The 22,390-nt window shown below is 42.7% G+C and overlaps 1 protein-coding gene across 2 annotated transcripts in view; it reads right to left on the bottom strand.

The window, feature by feature from the left end:
- CFAP69 (cilia and flagella associated protein 69) overlaps nucleotides 1–22,390 on the bottom strand; it is a 340,683-nt gene that overhangs the window by 141,528 nt on the left and 176,765 nt on the right. For both annotated transcript variants that reach the window (XM_069211560.1, XM_069211561.1), the window contains 3 exons: nucleotides 7,252–7,370; nucleotides 5,963–6,044; nucleotides 1,481–1,670 (listed from right to left, as the gene is read on the bottom strand). In XM_069211560.1, coding sequence (XP_069067661.1) covers nucleotides 1,481–1,670; nucleotides 5,963–6,044; nucleotides 7,252–7,370 — 391 coding nt within the window. The remainder of the gene's footprint in view (nucleotides 1–1,480; nucleotides 1,671–5,962; nucleotides 6,045–7,251; nucleotides 7,371–22,390) is intronic.

Below are 22,390 nucleotides of genomic sequence, written 5' to 3'. Positions count from 1 at the left end.
TGGAAATGACATGGCATGACTAGAAGAACAAGGTATCCTACCTCAAGGATGAGTGTCCCTTCCCCCTTCCTGACCACAATCCTGAAGTGAAGAAGGTTTCCTGTATATAGCACTTGCTCGAGAGCCAATAAGCATGATCTCCAGTTAAGCTGTGGGAGATAGTGAGTTTGTTCTGCTCAAGCTGCTAAGCTGGTACATACCTGTGCTTGCCTAAAATAAGGGCCTGGAAGGATAGACCAGGCCGTGTTTACAAGAGAACTTGTTAACAACATCAACACATCGTATATAGTATTTTCCATGAAAGTGGGTTAATGTACCCAAAATAGGCAACCAATATGCAATAAACAAAGCAATGGTGTGCATTAGAGACTTCATTTCCACTAACGGATTGGTGTTAGGAAAATTGCCTCCACAGAAGGCAGGAAATAAACTGTCAGAAGCATCACCATCCATTGCAGTTACCGCATTGAACAGAGTGGAGTGTTTCTAAATAACACTTTATACCAGCTCATTAATGCTTTTTGGGCCTTTGTCAGAGAAGTTGAGTTTGAGAAGCCAGTATCTAGGTTTACTTGCATGTGCACGTGGGAATATTGTTCTGCTATAAGGATGACAGTAAAACAACTTGGAGTCACTCTGGGACCCCACTTTTAAAGATATAGGGGGTCATTCTGACTCCTGCCGGCCGCGGTAACCACAGGGCCGGCGGGAGCCGCCAGAATACCGCTGCGCGGTCAGAAGACCGCCGCGGTTATTCTGAGTTTCCCGCTGGGCGGGCGGGCGACCGCCAGAAGGCCGCCCGCCCAGCGGGAAACCCCTTCCCATGAGGAAGCCGGCTCCGAATGGAGCCGGCGGAGTGGGAAGGGTGCGACGGGTGCAGTTGCACCCGTCGCGATTTTCAGTGTCTGCTAGGCAGACACTGAAAATCTTAGTGGGGCCCTGTTAGGGGGCCCCACGACACCCGTTACCGCCAGCCAGGTTCTGGCGGTCAAAACCGCCAGAACCAGGCTGGCGGTAAGGGGGTCGGAATCCCCGCCATGGAGGATTCCCCAGGGCAGCGGAAAACCGGCGGGACACCGCCGGTTTTCCGTTTCTGACCGCGGCTGTACCGCCGCGGTCAGAATGCCCAAGGGAGCACCGCCAGCCTGTTGGCGGTGCTCCCACGGCCGTTGGCCCTGGCGGTCAATGACCGCCAGGGTCAGAATGACCCCCATAGACTCATCCATGCCTTGGTAGCACAATCTAAATTTACAAATACAATGTTATTTGGTGGTAAGGATTCTAAGTTATACAAATGCGAAGCCATGCACTGATGTTTGGTAAGTTCATTGATTGATAAACTTTAAATGATAAGGATGAGGTTCTTCATTAATGCATGTAAGTGTTGTAGAAAAAAAAAAAGAAATAAAAAGGAAAGTATAAATTGGAGCAATTTAAAAAAAAGTCATAAAAAGTGTACCTCTTCGTTTGGGAAACTCACCTATAATCCTATTTTCATCATGATGAACACCTAATAAATCCTCTTCTTGTCTCCAAAGTTGAACTAAAAGTTTTGCCGTGGTCTGGTTTTTATTTCCTCGCCAGGTGTTGAGGTGGGAAATTGTTTTGGGGTTGTCGCAAAATTCTACCAGGATCCCAAGAATTACATTGTTCATATTGCTCTGGTTTAACTTTGAAAGGAATAACAAAAAGAGAATGTCGTTAGTGAATTAATTTCCATAATAGCCATTTTGTGAAGTGTACTAAATATTAAACTTGAGAGATTTTTGTTAATCTCTGGGATTTCCGTTAGCAGGTTTCCCCTGACATATGTTGGCCAGTTATGCATAGGCTGTAATGTTGCTGCATTTTACCCGATTGCTGTCCAAGGAAAAATATGTGATTAATGGATTACAATGTATATTGCATTTTACTTCTTCAGTTGAATTTGAAGAATTAACATTATTATAAAGTTACAACTACTTGAGTATTTTAAGCTACACCAAACTGACACACTAGCCCCATGTTCTTTATTGTGTAGTAGTCAGAAAGTAAACTAGACCTTTGTAAACATAGCATAATACATATGTGTTGGCTTCTAAATTCTCTGCATAAATGAAAACCTACAACGCATAGTTTATTCTATGTAGAATTCGCATCAATTCTGGCAGCAGGATTTTCAGTAAAATGCTCACACATTATGATAAGGTAATCAAAGAGTTACATAATCTCAGTTCAACTACTGCTGCACCTTTGTAACATTAACTACTACACTAAGTCTTCCTAATGGCGGCTTCTTTTCTATAACTGAATTGTATGGTTCACAGTTAGGAACCCCCAGGACACCAGATCTCGAGATGACCTTTGGATTTTCTAGGAAAGGGACGAACAAGCAGTCTCCCTGGGCACCTCCTACAATGCCTGCACATTTGAGACTAACATTTAGCTTCAACCATCAGTAGGTGACCTCTAAGCCTGGTACGAGACAGCAGGAGCGACCCCGGCTATGGGCTAAGGTATATTTTGGGTGCACCCATTAACCAGCATAGAATACATCTGGGAGCCACACATCAGACAAAAACAACTGGAGTACTTTTGTAAATTCGTGATTAAATAGATTATGAAATTCACTGCGGGAAAACAAACATGAGGTCATAAATGAAAAAACAAAACAGGGTAGTCCTTACAGGCTCTGATTGGCTTATTAAGCAGACACTTAACCCACACATATTATGGTAGTACTTGAGCATTTGAAGGCAGTATCGGGATTTAGAGAGTTGATTTCCTGATTTGATTATACTCTTTGCCATTTGATATTACTTGGGCATCCCAGGGCAAAATTTACCATGGAAATATGAATGCAGTAGCAGCCCACACAGGTCAAGTAAGTTGGAATGAGTAGCCTGTATTCAGTATCTACTGGTTTCTGTGCATACTGTGTGCCCATTTGAACATTTAATACCAATGCTTTGCAAATGAGATTTGGGTGTTTATGGCAAAGTATGCTCTAAGAGAAGTGTAGTTGGCCAAATGATTTCCACCTATGCCATACTCTGAATGTCAGTACATGTGTGTTTTCCGTTTCTGAATTGTAAGGTTTCTGTGTTTACGTACATGCCATCATGGGTGGGTTCACACACATATGTGCATTGGTGCATGCCTTTTATTTGTCTGTGTGAAAAAGAGATGCTTGGATATATATTGCTTGAGGGTGAATGATAGCACAGGCCTCTCTTTTCTGGAGTGAATGGATGTCATGGCATGATATCAGCGGCTGTAGTATCCTGCTGTTGCTACACATCTTCATCGCACCCCACCTCACTCCTTTTCCGACCACTAGTCTGCTCCATGCAAGTGCTCTCAAACCCCTATAAAGCATTTCTGGGTCCACACATTCACAACATACATTCAACATAAAGAAAGCCACTAGTCAATAGAGAGGTCTCTTTTATGAGGTGCAGGAACGATGTAGCAAGCCTGATGTATGGGTGATGGTATGATGTTCTAGGTCCTACATGCATGAACACAGCTTGTTTCCTTTCATTAAAATTCCTGATTTTGAATCTGTTGACAAGGGGGCTCCCTCTGTTGCTTGGACACCTGCGTTGATCTACTTTTTACTAGTCATAGCTCGTTCCATTTGCTAAGTCGATAATGAAGCAGGAAGTAAAGATGGAGAAAGTCAGGGGCAGGTAGTGCAGGTCCAGTAATAGTAAAGTGCTCTTTAATGCCGTAACAATTTGGGTTATACAATGTAGCACTCCCTTCAGTGGGGCCATTGAACAATCAACCTGGCGAAAAAGTAAGAAAGAAGTAGGGCTCGAACAAAAGCCCTGAAGCCAGACTGGGAGGTATTATTTTTTCTGTGAGTTGTTTTTGTTATGTGAAATAGGTAGGCAAGCTTGTTAAATGGTCAACTGTAGACACTAAGGCCCTTTCTGCTGCCCTGGCGGACCAACAGTTTGCACTGAAACTCTTCTGAGTAATCACCATTTTTAATGTGCAGCTTATCCAAATTTTTTGATCTTCAAAAACAAAGTCCCAAATTTGGTACTGAAAAGCGAAAAAGAAATGTACCACATATGATGGGAGTTTCTTCTCCCGGTGTGTGTGGTCAGTTCTTTGGTTTGCTGTTCAGGGCTGGCAGGCTTTCCCTGGGGGTCCTGAATAGTAAAAATGTAAGTTAGAATGTGTGCCTTAAATAGGGTGGACAATCTGAGGTACTTTGAATTACCACACAATATCTGACAAGGTTTCTGCCAACAGATCCAGAATCGCTACACTGTCGGACACATGGCAGATACCCCGATTAAATAGAAATAGGGATGCAAGTTTTGTGGATGAAATATCTACAATTTTTTTTTTGAGTATACTGTAAACTAAACACTAAATGAGGCCTGAGTGGGGACACAAATCCATCCTGCTTCATTTCGGACAGCCTTTCAGGATCTAAGCACGTCTGGCAATAGACATTGTAAATGGATTTGGTATTAGTTCGATTGACTCAAATGAGACCATATTAATGCAGTGGATATCCTGGGTTTTCAAGATTTCCAGATAGATTTGTGATCCATTAGCACATTGTAGATTTTGATTCCAAGGTTAGGAAGAAGGACTCGGGTAGACTTCTTACAGAGTTTATGTTAACATAACTGTGGGTGGAACTTGAGGTACCCCTCATATCTGATGGGTTTTATAGGGACAATCGGGTGACAAGTGGAGTGTTTGCAAATCTCCTGATTTAGACTTGGGATAAATTATTAATGGTATTTCTAGCTGACAAGATGTTGAGCAAATCTAATAAGAAAAGTTAATTGTGTTCAAAGATGAGAAGGCCGACATGCATAGCAGACTTGTGCCATGTCAGTGCTGCAGCATGGTCTGAAGTTGAGCATGGAGTTTGCTAGAACACACTTGTTGAGTTAGCCTGGCAATTGAATAGTGACTGCCTTTCTGATTATCCTTCTGAGCAATGCTAAATCTATTATGAGGTGGTGTTATACACGATTGTTGAGGATTACTATCCTCAACAGTGAAAGGATGTGTACTGTTTTGAATTTGTCTGGCTGGGGAAATTGCCTAATGTAGGAGATACATTGACAATATTGATGTGCTAAGTGAGCATTACTGCAGAGAATGACATTCAGGTAGTTAAGCACACACTCCATCTATATATGAGATGGATTTCAGGGCAGTCAGGCTATCCAACAGGCTGTGATCTAGAGACTCTACTCAGGAAAACTGCATGTTGGGATGAAAGCTTAGTGGCATCCTAGTGACGTCTGATCTTGTCTATCTTATGAATGAAAAATGGATTGAAAGTGCCCAGTTTCTCAACTGCGTGCAGGCAATGCCGTGACAGCTTTGAAGAGTGCTTTGATTTTTGTGGCCATTCTATGAAACAAATGTACTCTATATCTTCATTTGTTTGGGAGCTTGATTTTCTGTGAGCAAAGTGATTTCTTTACACGGTTTTGTGTTGTTTCTGTCATTTAGTTCTTGAGTGTAGCAGGGTGTGAATGGCTCTAGCTTTGAGAAGCACAGCGTCACTGATGCAAATGCAGCCATGTTGGCTTTCATGCTGGTGTTGAGTGAATTTACAATCGTGTTGTCATTGGTTGTGGATTGGTCGAGGATGCAACGATACGTCATCAGTTGGTGATGAGGAGTGCTGATAGAGAAAAATTCAATGGAACAGAAATGTTTTTCACATGTACATCTGACCACAGTATATGTGTTGTATGTGATGGAGGAAAATTGTGTTTGTTAAGAGGTCAGTCCACAGTGGGGCAGACCAATGGCATGAGAGCATGAAAAAGACCAGATACTTTGGAAACAGTAACATGTTTAGTTCCTTCCTAAGCTGTAAGTTGAATCGAAATAACAGCTTCCCAGTGCTAGTTAAGAGAGGCAGAAATACCTGCACTTCACTCATCCGTTATCCTGTTGCATAGTCTGTTGCTATTATACACTGTAGACCTACCAACAGTAAATCCAGAAGGATGAAAATGCCTTCTTTTTCCAGAAAGTAGTCTTCTGCAGTGTAGCATCCGATAACACAGCACCTTAAAAAATAAACATACTGTTACTATCCTAAATTAATATCATAACTTCTTTATAAAGGAAAAATCTAAAGGTTTGGTGAGCTGCGGTTTAGCCTTATGGTGTCTTATTTTTTCCACACTATATGAAAATAACTTCAGAACTGCTGTCAGAGCTCTTGTAGTCTTGCATCTGGATTGTGCAATGGCCTACTACACGCACCCCAAATTCCACATTGATCCTTAGGAAGGACATCCTACATGCTGCAACACGTCTCTTCAATGGAATGAAGAAATGTGACCACATTATCCCATCTTTATGGAGGGTAACGGGCTCCTCTTATCACCCCACACCATCCCCAAAACCAGCTACATTACATACAGTGCAATAATGAAGCCCCCCTGCATTTCTGGCAGACAAGTTCACCACCTCTTGTGTATCTCAGCACAACCCCTCCAAGACACCATCAAACAGTATGTCAGTACAAATAAAACACAAGGCAACGGGCCTTCTCCATTTGTGCACCCAGGATCTGGAACAAAATCCCTCTATCCATCAGCCCTCCAAAGTCCAGCTCCAATTAAGGATTGAGCTGAGGACACACCTCTTTAAGAACAAATTTAACCACCCATGTCCACTCTCTGAACCAGCTACCCTGCCAACTGTATTCCTGTTACTGGCCCTGTTAAGCTTCAATGACTTTTAGGAAACGTTTGTGCTATACAAACTCTGCTTAGACACACATGTACATGTCTTACATTACAAGCTCACAGTCCACCCAAGCAACTGGTTAAGCCTTTTCTGCTTGCCACTGTACACAGATTCTTTAGTTCTCCATGTGTCTTTGATGGGCCTAATTGTAACGATTTGAAAATTGTAATTACCTGACTTAACACACTTGCTAAGAAACATTCATGCATACATGCTGCTAAAATTGCATAAGAGGGTGACGTTAAAAATGTCACTTTGAAGAGAAGAGCCGTTTTTCAAATTTTAGGATCACATGCAATGCTTTGTGATCAAATTTAGGCAGAAATTAAAGCAAAAGTAGGAATGCTGCACCTCGTTCATGAAAGATTCCAAGCGTTTTGCAATTATTTAAAATATGTAATGTTTTATCAAATCACACATTAGATCCCAGGGTGAAGTGTACACAAAATAAACCAAGGGAGTTGCATGTTTAAGAACATAGCATAAATAATGAATTATTTAGGAAATGTGGACACTTACCAAACACTATCCAGAGTGCTGAGAATGAGTCTATTGTGACCGATTCCACTGTAGAACTTATTGGGATCCATCCTCAATAGCAGAATAAGCAGGTCTACTCCTTCCGTACCAAACAGCTCCTATAGCGGAATAAATATTTTTGCATACATCAATGTGGAGTGAAATTGCATTTAAAACTTAGAGATAAAACCTCGGATCCCCAAAAAACTGAAGTTTTTTTAATCCCCGCATACCTCCAAAGGCTTAGGGTCTCATTAGAAGGTTCTCGGATTTACCACTAGATATACCGTTAAGGTTAACAAAGATTACAGGTCAAACTGTGGGGTTTTCCATGAGAAAATAGGAATAAGGAAGTAAAAGCGAAACAGTAATTCTAGGTCCTATCATCCCAGTAATTTCTCATTTTGCATGGATTTTAACTAGAGATTTCAGCGGCTGTTATGCGGGTGAAAGTAAGCAGATCTTGCAATGTTCCTTTGGGTGTCATGATTCCATTGGGGCGGTAACTGCTGTTACTGGTCCCACTAAAATTAAGGGAGTACTCAAAATGAGACCCTTAATCTACTTTCAAGAAACATTCATGTGAAAAGATTTTCAAGTCTGCTTTAGAAAATGTTGGTATCATGGCAAATGGGTTCCAGAGGAAGGGATTTCGATAGTCTGGCAGCTGTAATAAAAAAAGATTTGCTTCACTTTCTGGTTCTCCTAACGAGTGGAAGCATCAGAAAACGGTTTTGAGGAAAACAGGGGATCCTGCTGTGCACCAGATGCACCTTTTCTTAAGAACATCAGGTGAAGTATTAAATACAATTTTGTGAGTCATGGAGAGGACTTTAACATGATTTTTTTAAGCCATTTACGTAGTAAACTCTGATATCTAGTGGCCGTTTCCTATTTGTAGTGGGCACATCTTAGACAAACGCCCCAAACTGCCCCTGCAACAGCAGTGAAGCAAGCACTTGCCCAAAAGATATGTGTGATGGCCGCAGGCATAACAGGGCAGGTCCCCACTCATTTAACATTTTCAAATGTAAGCAAGATGATCTCTGGTACGTAGAGAGGGGTTCACCTACCCTGTTGGGCAGACTGAAGATAAATATCCCATCTTCTGTCCCAAGGGGATAAAAGACAACTCTGCCAAGTACCACGCATCAGGCATTAGACTAACGCATTTTAGTGTGGTGATCTGCATCACCGCACTAAAATGCCCAAGTCACGCATTTATAGCACCTCCTGACATCACTGGTGCTGAGGCAGTGCCGCCCATAGAAGCACTTAAGCAAACAGTGCAGACAGTGCGCTGCTCTGGCACAGAACTCTGCACTCCCTGCACTTTGTGCAGGTCTGCCTGGTGGAGTTGTTGAAGTTCACTCATGGCAGTGGGTCGCGCCAGTTTGGGGGCTCAGCTATGCTAGCGGTATTCATTATCTGATCACAGCTGCTGCCGAGACTCACTCAGGCCTGGCTGACAACGATGGCGTCACATAATTACAATCACACAGTTTGTCCGTTTGTCACACCACTGCCTGTGCCACCAGTTTGGTGCGTGACGTGCCTCATCATGCGCAACTATTAGGAGACCCGAGTGTCAGACAGAGTCATCGCTGCACAGGCCGGAATCATGTTTACAAATGATCTGCCTAAGTATAGTGCCTTGCTGCAACACTCACAGGCCGCTCAGGTCTGGGAATTAATCACTGAAGTTGATCATTTATATTAAGAACATTAATAAATTATAAATATATAACTTAATTTTAGCAGGCAGGGAGCCTGCAGTTAGGGAGGCAGGAGGTGATTACCCACCTGAGGTAGTAGACATGGAGGTATCAGGCGTGTTACAGAAAAGCCCCATGTAATTGGCATAAGATGATTGGTTGTAGAAATTCGGACTCTGAATCTGTAGTTTCTTTTTTCCATTTCGCACTGGCAGAGAAACAGAAGCTATGACCACAAAGCATGCAGATGCCTTCTATAAAATGCCTATGATCTATGTACATAATGGGGGCTTAACCCATCAGTGTACTCCCCCGCAAGTGTGGGCACCTGGGGTCTTCCTTCCTTCTCTGCTGGTGGCGCATGGCCCCTTCTACTCCTTGCCCCCTGTCCGACCCCTCTCTGTTGCTGCTTATCAGAGCCCCGTCGCTCTGAAGGGTGGGCTCATGCATGCAATGGGCTTTGATGTTTTGTTTTAGACGGTGTAATGGGCAATCAGTGGGCACTTGGCGCATAGAGGTCAATGGTGTGATGTTATGGGACACTTGTCATCTTAAGACACACACAAGCGTATTAATGTGTGCTAGGTAGGGCGAAGCACATTTGCCACCATGTAGCTGGAGACATTTGAAGATTATTTTTGTTTAGCTAATTATTGCTCAAAGGGGGTACTTTCTGATATTTATATATCCAGACTAACTTCATTACGTTGTTTTACTCGTGAGAAAGTGTCACAATGTCACACATTTGGCCATAGAATGTCACCCACACGTACCCTGAAACCACGATGTCACACATAAGCAATCTGTGAACTTGGCAGCTATATGTTTCCCTAGCCTTCCTTCTTTGATTTTGCTCGCGAGAAAGTGTCACTCATAGTCGTTTAAATGTCACTCATCATTACACAGAAATTATGAAAATGTCAAACATAGTAATCTGAAACCTTGGCAACTATGGAAAGACTGTTTCATTTTTCCAAGCAGGGGACACACTTGGCTTGTGCCGTGAAGAGAGAGACATCCACATTTTGTTAGACTCCTGCTCAGGGATGCCCTCCTGCAGCAATCCTTGGGAAGGAATCCATTTGAGGAGCGGTAATGCTGAAAAGATGAGTTTCCCATTTCCAATGACACCTCATGTTTGGGGGATGTCCTCTACTCCTACCAGATCGTGCCAGATGCTGCCGTTTGAGTGACTCTGGTAGCTTCCACTATCACTGACGTAATGTCAGTACGGTATGGGTGCAGTGCATAATTGCTAAAAGAATACCAATACTCGGCCTAGGGGAGAGAAATCAATTCCGTTCCACTGAGGGATGGAACAGAATGATTTTCTGGCTGTCTGCTATCAATAGGAGAAACCATCCAGTGAATGCCCTAGAGAGCTGACCCATCACGGGTGCAATGCCAAACCTCCATTTCTTCTGTATCACAGAGCTTGTGCAGAGGATGTGGAGTTTATATAGTGAGCACCCAGGGAGTTAATAACATAATTCTGGCTCAATAACCTGCCTTTTATCGTAAAAGGAAAATCAGTAGCAGATTTTTATACAGCTATTACATATATGACACAGGGAGCCTTGTTAAACCCTGACAACCCAGAAGGATCACTTTACAGTTATAAATGTAAAAATGACTCAGTTGTAAGAGACATATGCAAATCATGGGCACTTTAATTGTTGGGATGCTTCAAAAACACACCTCAGCCCTGTTATGGAGGTCAATAGAGCCCTGGGACTGATAGTGCTGGATGTAGCACACAACTATGCTTAATGAGACCATCCCGGATTTAAAGTGTCCTTACTATGTGGGGCCCTAAGTTTTTAATAAATAGTCAAATGCTGTGAAGATGAACTTTGTTAACTTTTTCCTACACAAAGCGATGGAAATATATATTTATTCTTAAACCAGGCTTTGTCAAAAATCAAAAGGCTATTTAAGTTTGTTCAGCAAACAGCATATTTGAATTAAAAAAACACAGCATTTACAACTTCAATCCCCAAATGGACCCAATAGTTCTCGCCAAATGCCGCCTGATCTTGTCCAAAGAACCAAAGATAACTGTTAGAAATAGGGTCTTTGGTTGAGAGTCATGTTGCCCCCTGTTCAAGCAAGGACCCTCACTCTAGTCAGGGTAAACGAGAATCACCCTCAGCTAACCCCTGCTTACCCCCTTGGTTGCTTGGCAGAGCAGTAGGCTTAACTTCAGAGTGCTAGATGTAAAGTATTTGTACCAACACACACAGTAACTTAATGAAAACACTACAAAATGACACAACACCAGTTTAGAAAAATAGGAAATATTTATCTAAACAAAAGAAGACCAAAACTACAAAAATCCGACATACACAAGTCAAGTTATGAATTTTTAAAGATTAAACTCAAAAATAGCGCTTCGAAACACAAAATGCTTCGATGAGGTGTTAACGCGGCGTCGTGACGGAGTCGTTCCCAACAAGCCGACACCAGCGGCGCCGGACTCGGAGTCACGTAGACCCCCAAGTACAGTACCTTTGGTGAAGAGTGAAAACAAGTCGATGCGCAAAGTCGGGGATCACGGCGTCTGTGCGAAATGTTGAATCAGCGCACTTCGAACGGCGTCGTCACGACGTGGTGCAGCGCTTTCCACAGAGACTTCAGCAGGGCTGCAACGGCGTCGGGCCTGCGAAGGTTGTCGCGTTCCAGCGAAGATCACAGAGTCGGTTGCAGGCAGTGTCACCGGATTCAGCAGCGGCGTCGGTCCGAAGTCATCTGAAGTCGATTTCCTTGGATTTCCACCAGCTTTCCTTTCAAGGGCCCAGGGACTGGATAGGGCACCACTTGTCAGAGCAGGAGTCTCTCCAGAGACTCCAGGTGCTGGCAGAGAGAAGTCTTTGCTGTCCCTGAGACTTCAAACAACAGGAGGCAAGCTCTAAATCAAGCCCTTGGAGATTTCTTCACAAGATGGAAGGCACACAAAGTCCAGTCTTTGCCCTCTTACTCTGGCAGAAGCAGCAACTGCAGGATAGCTCCACAAAGCACAGCCACAGGCAGAGCAGCACTTCACCTCAGCTCTTCAGCGCTTCTCCAGGCAGAAGTTCCTCTTGATGTCCAGAAGGGATCTAAAGTCTGTGGTTTTGGGTGCCCTTCTTATACCCAATTTCTCCTTTGAAGTAAGCCTACTTCAAAGTAAAGTCTCTTTTGAATGTGATATCCTGCCTTGCCCAGGCCAGGCCCCAGACACTAACCAGGGGGTCGGAGACTGCATTGTGTGAGGGCAGGCACAGCCCTTTCAGGTGTGAATGACCACTCCTCCCCTCACTCCTAGCACAGATGGCTCATCAGGAAATGCAGACTACACCCCAGCTCCCTTTGTATCACTGTCTAGTGTGAGGTGCAACCAGCCCAGCTGTCAAACTGACCCAGACAGGAAATCCACAAACAGGCAGAGTCACAGAAATGGTATAAGCAAGAAAATGCTCACTTTCTAAAAGTGGCATTTTCAAACACACAATCTTAAAATCAACTTTTCTAAAAGATGTATTTTTAAATTGTGAGCTCAGAGACCCCAAATTCCACATGTCCATCCGCTCCCAAAGGGAATCTACACTTTAATCAGATTTAAAGGTAGCATCCATGTTAACCTATGAGAGGGACAGGCCCTGCTACAGTGATAAACTTATTTAGCAATATGTCACTGTCAGGACATATAAAACACATTACTATATGTCCTACCTTAACCATACACTGCTCTCTGCCCTAGGGGCTACCAAGGGCCTACCTTAGGGGTGTCTGACATGTAAGAAAAGGGAAGGTTTAGGCCTGGCAAGTGGGTACACTTGCCAAGTCGAATTTACAGTTAAAACTGCACACACAGACACTGCAGTGGCAGGTCTGAGACATGATTACAGAGCTACTTGTGTGGGTGGCACAACCAGTGCTGCAGGCCCACTAGTAGCATTTGATTTACAGGCCCTGGCACCTCCTGTGCACTTTACTAGGGACTTATTAGCAAATCAAATATGCCAATCATGGATAAACCAATAAACAATTAAAATGTACATGGAGAGCATATTCACTTTAGCACTGGTTAGCAGTGGTAAAGTGCTCAGAGTTCAAAAGCCAACAGCAACAGGACAGAAAAATAGGAGGCAGGAGGCAAAAAGATTGGGGATGACCCTGCATAAGCAAAAAAGTCCAACAATAATCATCTGGCCAGTCATCACCGCAGAAAAAACCCCTGCCACCATGAAGTCCATCTACTCATTCCCCACCTTCTTCTTCCAGAGAACTTCAACCCATCAGCGCCATGCTCACACTCATTCTGGATGCCTCCATTTTTTTTGCGACTTTGGAAACAGAAAAGGCAAATGTCCTCACTGCAGACTCTTTAATGCTTGCCAGCTACAGACCAATCTCCCTGCAACCATTTCCAGCCAAAGTCTTAGACAAAATCATCAGAAGATACCTCACTGAATAACTCAACAACCACCAGTTCCCAAACACCACTCAGAATGGTTTCAGACCCAACCACAGCACAGAAATTACTTTTATTGATGCCACAGATGACATTTACATGGCTCTGGACGGAGGAGACATGGCTACCCTCATCCTCTGGACCTCTCCACAGCATTGGCCAGTCGCCCACCACTTGTTCATCCAACGTCTACATGACATCAGAATCCAAGGACACGCTCTCTGATTGATTCGCTCCTTCCTGATCTGAAGGGCTCAGTCAGTCAGCCTGTATATCTTGGACGCCATAGATCTCATCTACGGAGTTTTTGAAAGGATCCTCCCTGAGCCCGAACCTCATCAATACATGCATGATCCCTCTAGCCGGCATCATCGGTACTCATGACATCAACATCCTCTCCTACGCCGAAGACACACAACTCATTCTCTCCCTCCTGAGACACCCAGTACCATGATCAAGTGCAATGGCAGCATGACTGAAATCAACCACTGGATAAAGCTCAACGGCCTCAAACTCAACACCGAAAAAATACCAAAATCATGATCTTTCAGTAGAGCACATCACCGTGGGACTTCACTTAGCAGTCAACAGAGCTATGACTGGCACGGACCCCCACCACCCACGCCATAAACCTCGGAATCATCATCGACAGCAAAGTCAACATGACCACCCAAGACAAGGCTGTCACCATCTCATGCTTCCATATCCTAAAGATGCTGAGGAAGATTTTCAAATGGCTCCCAAACAGCAGCCAGAAACCAGTCACAAACGCCCTTGTCATGATCAAGCAGGACTATGGGAACACCATCTATGCAAGGAGTCACATAAAAGTCACCAGAAGGCTGCAGACCGTTAAATATAAAGTGGCCAGAATCATCCTCAACCTCCCACACTGCATTCACATCACACAAAACCTAAATGAGCTCCACTAGCTCCCCATACACAAACAAGCACAATTCAAACTCCTCACACACACTTTCAAGGCACTACATAACATTGTCCCAGCATACCTTAACAATCTCATCTGCTTTCACATATCTTCCAGACAGCTCTGCAAGTCCAAACTCCTACTTGCACACATCCCATACATACAGAAAACCAGATCCAGGAATCAAGTTTTCTCCTATATCGCTCCTAAAGCGCAGAACAACCTGCCGCTACACATAAGAGCCCCCTCCTCTTTTCTTAAATTCTGCAAGAAGCTGAAAGCCTAGCTTTTTGAGTATTCTAATTAGGGCCTACCTTTGGCTAGAATCACACCTGATGCCAGGACACCCTCCTAAGTGATAGAGCGCTCTACAAACCTCCATAACATAACAAACAGCTCAGTGAGCCACTGGACAAACAGACCAAACGACACAAAGAGCCATTCAGTGTTCGCAACAAGTGTCAGGAAAACAGCACAAGATGATTGTGCACCACTCACAGTTTGCAGTGCAGGAGCAGTGCTCCCTTCTGCAGTCATTAGCATACTTCTACAAGAACTGCTTTGCGCACAGCTCTTACAAAAGTTCCTTTTCTCTTGGATCGAAATTACCATTTTGATTGGCATAGGTGTATAAGCCACGCTAAGTGCAACAGGTGCACGTGCTAACAAGACAGGTCCTCCCAATACAGGGACCCTACATCTGCTTAGCCAGCAGATGTTTCAGTTTCCTCTTTCCCCTTTGGCGCATTCGTCCAGATGCCTGTACTGTCATTCAAGTAGCCAGAGGAATTCCCAACAGTGTGAGGTTGTTCTGACTTCGGCTTCAGGGAGCTGCTGAGGCATGTATCACTTCTTCACAGAATGCACACAATAATTGTTGGATCTGAGGCACGCTTTGGAGTTTACCTAATGCTAGAAGAAGGCTTTCTAACAGATGCAGAAAATGATTTGGAAATGGGGTTGCTGCATCTTTGAACTGCAGGAAGTCACGATTGCAGGGGCTGCCCTGGTACCATTTTTACAGTCTTCCATGGGTGGTGTAAGATAGCACAGAAGCATCGTAATTTGAGTTGTAACTCGTGTCCTTTCTACACCACGTTAATGAGGCTTTTTTAAACGTCAGAAATGCCAATTACTGATAGCAAATTATTTGCATTGGCTATGGCCCAAAAACATTCACTTCTCACTGGGACTCCCAGTGCCCAGAGTCAAACTATGCCAGCAAATGTAGCCATATAAAAATTGAATAGCTATAGAGATCAATCAGAAAGTAGAATTTTCCTACATTTTCAACCCATTGACCCATTAACTTTATTTAAGTTTTTTTTCCGTTAACTGCTAACGTGAAGTGCATGAACCATTCACGTCCACCACACTATCTCCGCACTGCAGAGAAGGTGAACAGTTCATTCACCGCAGAGTGGGAGAAAATCCTTCTGGTGCAAATTTCAGGTTTTTCCTTTAAAAAAAGAAAATTAGAATGCAAGGGAAGTTTTTCCCTCATGTTGTGAAGTAGTATTGCCTGTGTGTCTGATTACAGTTATTCATAGTGTTCGGATATCACATGTAGAAGCTGAAAGTAGTCGATTATATGTCTCCATGTTCTGTTTTAGGGCCTTTACTGTCACAGGAGATAGGCCCAGCTACGAGTGCGGTACCGTTTTTACCAGGAAAAGTGCGACAATGCTCTGTGTAGGGACTTTGTGGATTCCCCCAGACTACAGAACTCTCCCTCATGATTTTTGCCTATTTTCGAGGTTTGGAAGGCATTTTGGGTAAGAAAAGAGAGTATCCAACCCTTGTGGCAGCTGAACTCCGCCCAAATGCCACAGATACCTAGATCACCAGAGTATATTAATTCTGAATCCGAAATTCTTATTTATGCATGTTGCATCTTGGGTAGTTTCCTGCTGCAGGCTGCAGACCCAGCTAAGCAACCGGGGTACTGTTTAAGGGAGAAGAGTGGAAACACACAATAGCAGAAGATTTGCAATTATCTACAGAATTTTTGGCTTCCAAATGTAAGCCCAGTGTGCAATGTACACATTTAGTAAAATTCTCTCTGAATCATTTGATAGTATGGGGAACTGCGTATTCAGAGTTGTACACAACCACTATTCGTAAACACAGTATCTAGGGCACAATTCAAAAAGTGTATAGGCATCCCTCATACCCATTCCTCATTCATTAGATTTTACCATAGGAATTAATGCATAATTGGTACACAATGAAACATCATTATAAGCTGCAGCTCAATTGTTGCTCTGGGTATTGCATATTTTTGGACAACCAACATACACAATTTTTCCCTGTAGTCAGAAGTGTCTGATGGTTGTAATGATATATTACGTTTGTAAATTGGCCATTGGGCCAGACAAAATTACCGACTAAGGGCCTCTTTACGACCCTGGCGGGTCGCGGTGGCAGTCGGACTGCAGCTAATGCAACGGTCCGAACGCCACATTACGACCGCGGCGATAGCACCCCGGTCGGACTGCCAGCACCGCCAGATTACAACTGAACATTGGTCTGTCGGTCTTAATCCACTAGGGCAGTCCAGCAATCCCTGGAGATTACGACTTCCTTCTCCGCCAGTGGTTTTATGGCGATAGCACCGCTATGAAACGGCTGGCACACACGGGATGAAGTGGGCCCCAGGGGACGACCCTGTACTTGGCATGGGCAGTGCAGAGGCCCCTCTGGCCAGCCACGTCACAATGTTCACTGTCTGCTTTGCAGGCAGTGAACACTGCGACGGGTGCTGGTGCACCCTACGCACTACAGCATTGCCACCGGCTCTATTATGAGCTGGAGGTAATGCTGTAGGCTGTTTCCTGCTGGGCCAGCAGGGGGAAACTCAATTTCCGCCCACTGACCCAGTGGGTAACTCATAATGGGGCCGGCGGATAGGCGGCTGCACTGCCCGCAACCTACACGCTGGGACTTTGGTTGACGGGCTTTTCCATCAGCCGAAGTCATAATGACCCCCTAAATGTTCTCACCTATTCAAATTTTTTCAGAATTAATTTCATTATTTTTAAATTTCAACCGTTTTCTTGTGAAAATCATGAGCAATGCACATACCTTCCAGCCAAGATGAATTTGGATTTTTTCTACTTTCCAGAAATATATAGCTAGCATGCGTTTCCATCACAAATTCTTAGGAAAAAAAACACTAGGCTTAAAAAAATGCTTGCTTTTCAACTCTGGTTGATCCTGAAAATAGGTAAAATGTTGACCTTAGCACACGTAAACCTTTGTGGGTGCCAATTTTTCTTGCTCAGCACTACACCCCTGTCCTTGCAACAAATAAAATCCCAAATTTTGCTATATTATGGTTATGTTCTTGGTGCCCACTAAGGAATCCAAAACTGTGGGTACCTTTAGAATCCCCAAAATGAGGAGAAAAAGGCATACATTTGGAATGGATACTTTTTGCGAGGCAAAGAAGTTGCAAAGGCTTAAGCGTGAAGTGTCCCAAACATGGAAAAACAGGGCTTCGCATTTGGGGTGAAAAAGCCTCAGCAGCTAGTCTTGCATACTTCGATTTGCTGTGTACGTTTTCCTTTTTTTATTTCTTTAACTAACTGTATTCGGTTCTACAGTTACTTATTACACCTGTCACATATATAGGCTGCCTTGCTGCTCAGGCTGAGGTATCGAAGATTAGTTACCTTAATGAAACTTGTTTACCTTTAGGAGCTGGTCTGTTCGGCAAGCCCGGAGCTGAATCATAGCTCGCATCGAAACTGCGACCTCTTTTCCCCAAAGACTGGCAGACTACTTTGTGCCAGCCACTGACCGTCAGTTACTTGTGAAATCCTAACCCCGTAGTTAAGATGCAGAGAAAACAAGATGTTTCCCCTTTTTTAAAGTAATGCATTGAAGAGATGATTATAAATCTAATTATTTCTGAACTGTCCTTTTGAGAAACTACTTCAAAATATATTCCCAAGTACCATGATCATTTTGAACTAATAAAGCAATTAGGCAGGCAAGGATATACCTTCCTGGGGAATTGCTTCTCATCGTGTATGTTACAAAGCACAGAGTTTAGTTGCTCAGTGACTCAGTCACAGGAGAAAACAATCCTTCCGGAAAGACACTTTCTCAAGATCCTACCTTTTTAATTATTAGCTATAATACCAGCACAGGAGACTAACGTTTTTGATGTAATAGGCGCATGCATCTGGTACAAGTCTGTTCATAAACAAGATTTCTGCGCAGGGGACTTTAAGCACTAATTTGCAGCATTTTCTTGTGAGGTACATTTTTATTGGATCGTATTAAACACACGTGTTGTCCACGTGAATTTGGAGGGCTTTCTGTGTCCTGGCAATAAGAATGGAGTCGTCTGCATATAAAAGGGCAGGGACATGAAAGTCTTTAATTGCCAAAACGTCAATGTTTGCGTTCAAGACTTCGCTGTACAGATCATTTGTGTACAGAGAGAAAAGTAAGGGTTCAAGCAAACATTCTTGTTTTACTCCACTTGGGGAGTTGAATCTTTTGCTAAGGTGGTCTTGTTTGGTTAAACCTGACCTGTAATGTATTTGAATAAAGCATTTCTATTCAGGATAGAAATGCCGGATCTAACTCCAACGCGTTCAGCTTTTTTCATATGCTGAGGTATTAGGTCAAAGCTGTTTTGAAGTCTATATATACGCTACATAATTTGGCATTTTCTTTGATGTATTCTATTTGTAAATAATAATCCTTCTCTGAATGCCCCTTGCATTGGGGTCAGTATGTTTTTATTTCGAACCCATTCATTGAGAGCCGGAACATAGGTTTGCAAAATAGTTTACAGTAGATCTCAATTTGGCTATTTGTGCGATAAGATTTTTGGGGGGCCATTTTTGTACAAAGGTACAATAATGCTGTTCTGCCCAGATTCCGGGCAGAAATTTGCTGTAGCATTTACAATGACATTTTCAGTTAGAATTGGTTGTCACAAATCTTTGTTTTGTTAAAAGGCCTCTGCCTGTATAATCTTAGACACTGACTTGCCAGTTCATTTATTGCTGATGTTATATTTTCCTGTGTGAGGATCTTTTCAAAGATATTTCATCTTTCTGTCTTGTGTATTTCTATTTCCTTAGGGTGCAGATTCTCTGAATTGCCTGGAGTTACTTAATTAGGGTGGACTATAGACGTGAAATGCTGTAGCCAAATATCTTCTGGGATATTGGCCTCATGTATATTCCTTTTTTAGGTCAAGCGCACAAGCGCTTTGACCTGTTGTAAGTATTGTGGGCTTTTAACCATGCCCACCACACGCCAATCACTTTCACTCGTTTGTGGGCTTGCCTTTTCAAAAGTCCTTTATCATCATTGGTAAATGTTTTACATTTGTCCCTCCTTGGGGCGGTTTTGTTACTGCCTTGCAGACTGACCCTGTTACATGGATAATTGCATGATTGCCGATACGTTTGACTGCAAACAAACTTCTTTTTGTGTCTCTCCTTCACACTCATGGCGGCAATATCGCTTTGAACTGGCTCCCCTACGTCAACTGTTTTACTCTTAATTTTCAATTTATGTGGCAAGAGAAGTCCAGTTACGAATTAGCAACGCTAATAGCTCTAACTCGAGCAAATGCGAGGCCCATTGCATTGCAAATGCTTGTTATTATTCCGAGGCTCTCCTCGACTTTTCACCAGAAGGTCGGCAGATCTTTTTCAAGTGCAGCTTTTCAAGGATAACCATTTGTTTTACATCGCTTCTTTCTTTATTTAGTCAGCAACTTGTAGGCCGTTCTTGCATGTTTTATTTTGTCCTGTTCTCATTTTGACCATACAAGGGATTTTAGTGCCTCTTTCACTGTCTTGCATTCTCTATCAAACCTGCAAGTATTTGTATTTCTTTTCGGCGTTGTGCTTTTGAGAAGCCTCTTTGAAAGTAGGCTAACTGGGACCTTGTGTTTATTTCGCACTTCAACCTGGTAAGTAGCTCGTTTGTGTCTGAACTCTTTTGACACCCTTTAATGTTTAGTTCCATGTCCTCATTCCTTCTTATCCTTAATTGACCATCGAATTCTCATTCACAGCTCGGATCATGGGGCTCCTTAATTACGTCAGTGATGATTCCATTACCGTCCAGTGCATTGTGGTCACTTTCCACCTGCCATATGATTCTGGAATTTTCAAATCTAGTTAAATCCTCAGTTTAACGAGGATATTTTCAATAAACGCCTGGACCCCTCTTGCACTGTATGTCGGAATCCAGTGTTTTCAAATGGTTCATGTACGTTTCTGGTGACCTACGCTTTCCTTGCTGAACAATTTTGTTAGTGTTTTGACGTTTGCCTCAGTATTAAATAATTTATATCGATGTAAAAAGAAGAACTTCGTAAACAAAAGAAACCTGTAACTCTGTAGAAAATCCTGTATCTGACACCATTCCTGAACCCCTTCCACCACAAGAAGGCCGGTCACATACAACTCAACATAATGAGTTCCCTCTCTGAGACTTGACAACAGATTAGATGCAGTTTTGCTGTTAAAATGTGAAAAAATCAGTTAAAAAGGTATAGTTTTTATACAGGGATTTGAGGCTATTTCGAACTTCTCTTGATTTTTCCAACTTTGTTTTCTTCACTTTTTTCTCAACCTATAAATTGAAACTTTTAATGTTAAAACTTGTTTTGCAAATTTTAACCTTATGCAAACCAGGTGCACCAAAGTGAAGCAAATGGTGCAGTGGTTAAGTAAATTTGCAAGAGGAAGGGAAGAGACTTACATATCCACTCACAAAGCAGTCTGGAAATGTACTTTTTATAAAATTGTAATAAAAAACGAGTTCACAAAAATCCTGTAAAGAGAAGAAAAGAATGCCTCTCTGTCAATATCACATGAAACATGAAATTATTATGTATAATGTACGGAAATAATTGATGAATTGCTAAAAGGAAGAATACATTCTAATTTACTTTGTGCAGGTTTTGTATATATGCAGCAGAGGCCAATATGCAAAGGCAATGCCATGGATTACATGACTGACCAGAGAAGTGAAATAAATGCAATACAATATATAGAGGGAGCAGAGCAATGCAAATGTTGTATTTTGATTGATTTTCTACAAAATCAAAATATCAGGAGTTCCAAACTGTTGTGCTGGTATGCCATTTGAACCTCTTGGAACTGCACATTAGCACACTTGAGTTAAGGTTCTCCTTCATCCTGATTTTGGCAATGGGCAGAGGACATAGGTTTTCATTTTGGTCGGTTCCTACTCTGAAATAACCATGTTATCATTCAGAGATGAAGAAGTCGTTGACATGTAAAAATGTGTCATTCCTTTTAATGGCATTAAGTGGAAAACAAATTCAGAGAATGAAGGGAGTCCAACTTCAACTCCACAAGGATCAGGTCGGGAGCTGCATGACGGATGATTATTAATGGGGTCAACGTAGAACTGATATGCCACAGAGAAATGCTTTTACTCAGTGAAAATAAGTTAGGACAAATGTTATTGCGATTGTCCTGATGTGGGATCAAGCACCTGATATCACAAAGAAAACATAGCTGACAAGATTTTGGTTTTGAGATGAAAGAGCCACATGCTTTGAAGAGCTAGCTGAGGATCAAGGACAATTTGTTGTGTGGGCAAACATAGGGGGCAGCAACATTGCAATTTGTTAAATTAAGCAGTCAGCGGGAGTGATTATTCTTACTGGAACATGAGAATCACAGGTCTGAAATTCTTGATTCACCTGCCGTTTAGGCTTCTATGATTAAAGTCACATGGCTCATAAGGTGAATTCTTGAGGGACTCTGCCCTTGGCAGAGATGTAGCAGACACCCAGGAATATCTGTAAAAAAAACTGCTATGTTGGAGCCTACTTAGCTGTGCTACCTATTTCCTTATTTTTATTTCAATTAATTTCTATGCATATAGTCTTTGCTGTACATAATTTACAGTATCTTAAATTGCACTATAATTGGTTAATTGATACTTTGCTAGTTTTAATCACTACAAGAGGGAGTAAAGTTGACAATTGGACTTTTCATCTCTCAAGCTCAGAACTATGGCTAACTATTA

Source organism: Pleurodeles waltl, chromosome 10, assembly GCF_031143425.1.
Source record: "Pleurodeles waltl isolate 20211129_DDA chromosome 10, aPleWal1.hap1.20221129, whole genome shotgun sequence".
Taxonomy (NCBI): domain Eukaryota; kingdom Metazoa; phylum Chordata; class Amphibia; order Caudata; family Salamandridae; genus Pleurodeles; species Pleurodeles waltl.
The sequence above is the reverse complement of the archived record's forward strand: the minus strand, read 5'-3'. Positions and strand labels throughout refer to the sequence as shown.